General features: G+C 34.9%; 2 protein-coding genes across 2 annotated transcripts in view; both read left to right on the forward strand.

Moving 5' to 3' along the window:
* The first annotated feature begins 437 nt into the window (after positions 1-437).
* Positions 438-2,333, forward strand: LOC112505060 (probable glutathione S-transferase). The gene is made up of 2 exons (XM_025109015.1): positions 438-833; positions 1,788-2,333. The coding sequence occupies exons 1-2, from the start codon at positions 522-524 to the stop codon at positions 2,127-2,129; spliced, it is 654 nt and encodes a 217-aa protein (XP_024964783.1). The 5' UTR covers positions 438-521; the 3' UTR covers positions 2,130-2,333.
* Positions 2,334-2,768: 435 nt separating this feature from the next.
* LOC112505061 (probable glutathione S-transferase) overlaps positions 2,769-6,490 on the forward strand; it is a 6,559-nt gene continuing 2,837 nt past the window's right edge. Inside the window, exon 1 of the mRNA XM_025109017.1 lies at positions 2,769-2,804. Within this exon, the coding sequence (XP_024964785.1) occupies positions 2,769-2,804 (36 nt within the window). The remainder of the gene's footprint in view (positions 2,805-6,490) is intronic.

Raw genomic sequence — 6,490 nt, forward strand, 5'->3', positions numbered from 1 at the left:
ATTAAGCAGATCGGGGATGGCGGGGGTTTAGGGATAGGGATTGGGTTTAGGGATACGGATGGAGGGGGTTTAGGTAAGTATGTTTTAGTAGGTTGTACCTAAAGCAATAGAGGTTGTTTTTAAGAGTTTAAGAGTTTAAGAGTTTAAGAGTTTTAGCCAAATGCATTATAAGATAGTATAGATTATTAATGCAAACTCTTAAAATTCAGTCGGAATTTTTTTAATCAACCTGGATATCCAATCTGCTATGTGAGCTTACTAATCTCAAAACGACCACTTGTTTGCGTATAACCCATAGTCACCACATTTGAACCTCTATAACCACAATTTTTTTTATTCCTCCTTGGATATTAATCTAAGACCTCCTTATACTTTTAACCTTTGGAGTTACACTCAACCGGTTCGTTTCTTTCTTTATGAATTAGATAAACACTCAACAAACTTTCATCGCTATGTTGATATAAAAGAACACCACCATATCCCAAAATTCAGCCGGAAAAGTAGGTGTTGCTACGGAAAATATGGCGGATGAAGTGAAGTTGTATGGTTATGCAGAAGGTTCATACGTTTGCAGAGTCAAAATTGCTTTGAATCTCAAGGGAATCAAGTACGATAACTTRGAAGAAGATCTGAGCAACAAGAGTGCCGACCTTCTCAAGTACAATCCTGTTCATAAGAAGGTACCGGTGCTGCTGCACAACGGAAAGCCGATCTCGGAATCTCTTGTGATCATTGAGTACATCGATGATGTCTGGAAAGGAATTCCGATTTTGCCACAGGATCCTTATGAGAAGGCTGTTGCTCGATTTTGGGCGAAATTCATTGATGATAAGGTAATGATTTCGTTTTCTCTCTTAATTCCTTGTTAACGTTGCTGGTTTTTATGGTTATGCAAACGCATATACGAGTGAGAACTCATAAAATTATRATAATYTTGAGAACAAGTGCATCATGTGATATTTCACATGACTATTTTTCATCTATGGCTTAATCGGCTTGGATTTAATGTATTGATTAGCATATATTTGKTTCACAATGTGAASATTTGTGAAACAAAAGTACAACTAAAAGTCTCACATTGAAAATCAAACACATTGTGAAACAATTCCTTACGATAATAGTTTTCACAATAGAGTTGAGTTCCGATGARAAACATAAGAAGAWATCTCCATCWTTGGATACACATTAGGATGAGATACACTGAGATGYACTATGTATCAAACGTRATTCATGGGTGGATTTGAAATTAAAGYTGATCAAGGATCTAGATCCCTTGTTACRTTTCTCACRTTAAMTCYCATTCTAACAATATCATTTAAGTCTTAGGAATTAAAAGGTGCATATAACCATATATTATAAACATACATTTAGTTTGGCAGAATTGATTTTCCTTTATGAGCTAATTAATTTAGCAATATATGACAACATGCTGGCTAAGAGTTCGGTTACCCAATTGCTTATTCAGTAAGCGCTTACCGATTGGAGTCAACACTATGATTTATTTTGATGAGTAAGATTTTAGTATATTAAAACATATCGAATGCAACAATTTAGTGGGTAGGCGTTTACTTGGGTAAGAGTCGTCATCCTCACTTACAGGGTAAGACTCTCCATCATTCTCATCGCTCTTACCCGGTAAGATTCTTGACCCTTCTCATGTTCATCCGATGAGGAAATTTATACTTACCAAGCAAGTGTTTAGTGAACGGCCCCTAACTCATCTCTGGGCTGGAAATAATTTATTTGACATAGAACCAGAATTGATTTTCATCATATGTTATGTTCAGTGTATGCCTGCACTATTCAAGGTTTATAGCAGCAATGAAGGTGAGCAAGCCATGGCAGAAGCTTGTGAGCAACTTCAGATACTAGAAAATGAACTTTCTGTCAAAGGTAACAAGTTCTTCGGAGGTGACAACATTAACCTCGTTGATATCACCGCTGATTTCATAGCGTATTGGCTTGGAGTAATCGAAGAAGTAACTGAAATCAAATTGGTCACGAAAGATAAGTTTCCAAARTTAACCGAATGGGCTGATAACTTCGTAAACTGCCAAGTCRTTAAGGAAATATTACCTCCAAGGCAAAACCTTCTTGCGTCTTTTAGGAAAAGGTTTGGTAAGGCGTAACGGTTTCTTGTCGTGTTATTAGCCGTCTTTTGTGCTTATCGAAGTTCAAACCTTCGTGTCGTTCGTTTATCGATGTTGTAACGAGCAGCCGCTTGTGCTTGTTGTAGTAAGTAGTAACGTTGTTTGCAAAAAGCAACTTGTCTTTGTATGCTGATGTTGTTTTGTAATGTGTAGTAGTTTTTTTTTGTTGAGAATTTGGTGTGTTAATTTTGTGGTATGGAAGGATTCTCTTTGTTATTTTGTTTGGGTAAACGTGGGTTTTCTAGTCAGCTTACGTGCATTAACTAATTCCCGAGCGACTATAAATGGTCTGGAGTCATCACATCTGAACCTCCACGGAAAAAATAAGATTTCCAATACATCATCTGATTGATAGTCTTTTTTGTATGTTATCATTTTGATTTTCCTTCATTTAAACATACACTTTGCAAGATTGTAAGATGATCTACCAAAGTTTCAACCCGATCAACCCAACCAAACCACACGATGGGCATTTAGCAAAATAAGGGGCCGTTTACTAAATGCTTACTCGGGTAAGCGCTTACCAAGTCATATTCTTTACCGGATGAATATGGCAAGAACCAAGAATCTTACCTGGTAAGAGCAAAGGCAAGGACCGAGAGTCTTACCCGGTAAGTGATGGCGACGATTATTACCACGGTTAGTGCTTACCAGGTAAGTTGTTATATACAATGTCGTTTTGGTAGACTAAAATCTTACCCAGTATGTAAAGATAAAGTTGAATTTTATTGTCACAAATAGGGATGCAATCGAGTCAAGTCGGATAGTAAGTTATTCGAGCTCGGCTTCAAAAAGTAGTATCAGGCTCGAGCTTGAATATTTTTTCACTGTTTGAGCTTGAACTCGATGCTTGTTTTTGAGCTCGAATTCGAGATCAATTAACTCGTTTATTTACTCAAGCTCGATAATTTTTATACTCGGATTATATAATTTGTAAACATATAAAAATGTTATGGCTCAAAAAAATGTATGTTCGAATGGTCTGGCTTGACTAAACTCGTAAAGCTTAATCGAGTTTTCGAACGAATTAAGTCGAACATTATTGTTATGGAACTTGACTGTTAAGTTAAGCGAGCTTTATTTTGTGTTCGAGCTCGATAATTATTAAGCTTGAGCTCAAGCTTGAATAGCTCGTTAAAAGCTCGACTCGTTTACACCCTTACCCGCAAATCCATATAAAGTTTCTATTAAACCAGAGATGGGTAGGCAAGGTTTACCATAAAAATGGGACTCCCAGATTCATATAACTCATAAACCCTGTGGAAATTTGTCATCAAGCCAACATTAAAAGCTGAATTGAACACTGATGATTTCCATGACTATTGGTTTTCATCCATTAAATTTGACAATAAATTCAATCGATTTCGAAAATTGATAAATCGATAGTATGTTTAGAAATTAGAAAAAAACACGACCGGCTAAGATTTTTAGAATTTTCAAAAGATAATTAGATAAATAAGTATATTTATATAATTTTTGGATTTTCGAATTTCGAGATATTCTTTTTACATAAATACCTTATTCTCGGTTCAGGTTTGGATTCGAATTTCAGATAATTCGGGTTCTGCACATCCTTAATCAATCACTATTATAAGTGGTGGGGGTTGTTTTACCAACTTATACCTTAAAAAAAAACTAGCCTTAAGTACAAAAATGCCCCTCGCATGTTTTACCAACTTATACCTTCAAAAAAAAAACTAGCTTAAAGTACAAAAATGCCCCTCGCATGAGGGGCATGTTCAAGCTTTAATAGACATACATCTAACGGCGTTAGAGGCAGCTATATATTACTTAAAAAACAGAAACCATAGTAACTAAGTGACTGTTCGGTAATGGCTTAATGAGTTGTTAAGTATGTATGGTTTATTCGGTCAGCCATATATTGTTGTTCGCTTCTGGCTTATTCGGTCAGCCAAAAAAATGGAGTCCTATGGACTCAACCACTTATTCAACTATTTATTCCAAATCTACCCTTTCCCTATTTCCCCCCCAAAATTGCACCCTTCATCGTCAACTTCGCCTTATTCAACGATCCATTTCCTGTAACAAGTCCCAAATCCCTCCACCTCCGACCACCCCTCGTACATTTTCAAATCTGATTTAAAGATCATTTGCTTGCAATTCCATTTACTATATTGCAAATCTACTACTACAAATCCATGTGCTATATTGGAAATTGACTTATGAAAACAGACAAAAAGTTGACTTGAGTTTTTATTATAAGGACTTATTAATGTTGTTTTGATTATAACATTTAATCATAATTATGTTAATCAAGTTGTTTTTATTTAAAAAACTTTTAAATTGATATTTTTTTTTACTATAAGTCATTTGTTCAACATTTTCATCAAACTGTCGTTTTATTCAGACAAAAATAAAGACTGGGGGTAAAATTAGAGGTGAGCATAGGCGGGTACCCACTTTATTTGTAGGTTCTAAAACTGGAACCGGTGGTTTTTGAGATATTGGAACTGGAACCGGAACCGGTTAGAGCGGTTCTTGAATTTTTGGAACCGAAACCGTCGGGAACTGGTTCCGGTTCCGGGTACCCGCTTCCTAAAATATTAAAATTTTGTTATTTAGAAATAAAAAATAAAACATTGCCAAAACAGTAAATAAATAAACAAAAATACAAATTATACGGAATAATGGTTACAAATATTGTTTAACGATAATAAATCATAATAGACTAATAAGAAATGTTGAAAGTTTAACGATTATATACTATAATTGTAAATGTTCAAAGTTTAATGATTATATACTACGTATCCAATTAAAACACAATTTGAAAAATACGAATCATTTTATCTCGTGACTGCGATGATTATGAATCTCGTTTCAAATTCTCAAGGTGAGAGGCCACAGGCCCGAGAGTATGAGGCGTAGAGGCGGGACCAAAAATCTAATCTAGAGTTCTAAGTTATTGACCTAATTTAAATTTAGTATTAAAAGGAAATTAATTATTTTTTAAGTGAAAAATACCGGGTACTCGCCAGTTCTAGGTACCCGGTCCCGGAACCGGTTCCGACGGGTAACGGTTCCGAAAAATTGAGAACCGGAACCGTTCTCAATCGGTTTCGTATTTTAGGAACCGGAACTGGAAACACTCGTATCAATTCCGGTTCCGAAACCGGCGGTTCCAAGGCAGTTCCGGTTCCGCAAGTGGATACCCGGTTCCGCTGCTCACCTCTAGGTAAAATGACTGTTTTATTCAACACAACAACCGAACAATAACTTATCTGTTAATATACAGACAACTATATCAATACAGACAATTATATCCATACAAGTTTTAACAGAAAACGAACCAAATGGCCCCTAAGTCTCAACCCATAACTATCATATAACTTCAGGGACGATTTTTGTAATTTACTTAAAAGTAAATATTATCACATCTTATAGAAGGTTGTCATAATTTTCATAAATAAAATAAAGTTTTCATAAATAAAATAAAGTTTTCAATTTTAGGACAATAAAAAAAAAGTAGGAGAACAAAGGAGAGGGTGGAAGAAGCTTCTTCACATGATGTATAGTACGCATGCACATACGTCATATTTTGTTCGTAATATATAATGCATTTGGTTGACAATATCATAAATTAATTTAAACAACATTTGATATATATATATATATATATATATATGTATGTATATATATATGTATATATATATATATATATGTATGGAAAAGGAGAACACTTTCATTTTACGAGAACGAGAAAACATTTTTTTTTACTATAAACAATCACATGTGATACTATTATTCCATCACATATGATGCACATGTGATACTAAATCAGAGACGCAGACGATTTTCGATGCGATCTTGGTTGCGGGCCAAGTCGTCCTTACACTACTAAGTACCTTCACAAGTATTATCACATGTGATAAGATTCTTGTTGATACGATACTACAATCCATCAAGACTATCACATGTGATGCTAAATCATAGACGTAGACAACCTTTGGTGTGACCTAAGTCGTAGAACACGTCGTCCGTACATCACAGAGTCTCCTCACGCGTATTATCACATGTGATAAGGAAGTACTCACGTTCTCATAAAATAAAAATGTTATTGTTTGAACCTCTACCTATATATATATATATATATATATATATATAGGGTTGGGTTCATGTGAGACCAAAGATTTTTCGTAAGATCCGTAAGACCAATTTATGTTCATTGATCAACTTTATAAGTTAATGATCTAACGGTCTAAATTGCACGGTGGCAATTTTGTGATTATTGAGAAATCTCGTGGCGTTTATGAATGTTTAGATTGTCAGATTATAGATCTAATCCAAGAGTTGATAATTGGTCTTACGGGTCTCACGAAAAA

This window comes from Cynara cardunculus, unplaced genomic scaffold (genome assembly GCF_001531365.2).
Source record: "Cynara cardunculus var. scolymus isolate 2C unplaced genomic scaffold, CcrdV1 Un_Scaffold_8168, whole genome shotgun sequence".
Lineage (NCBI taxonomy): Eukaryota > Viridiplantae > Streptophyta > Magnoliopsida > Asterales > Asteraceae > Cynara > Cynara cardunculus.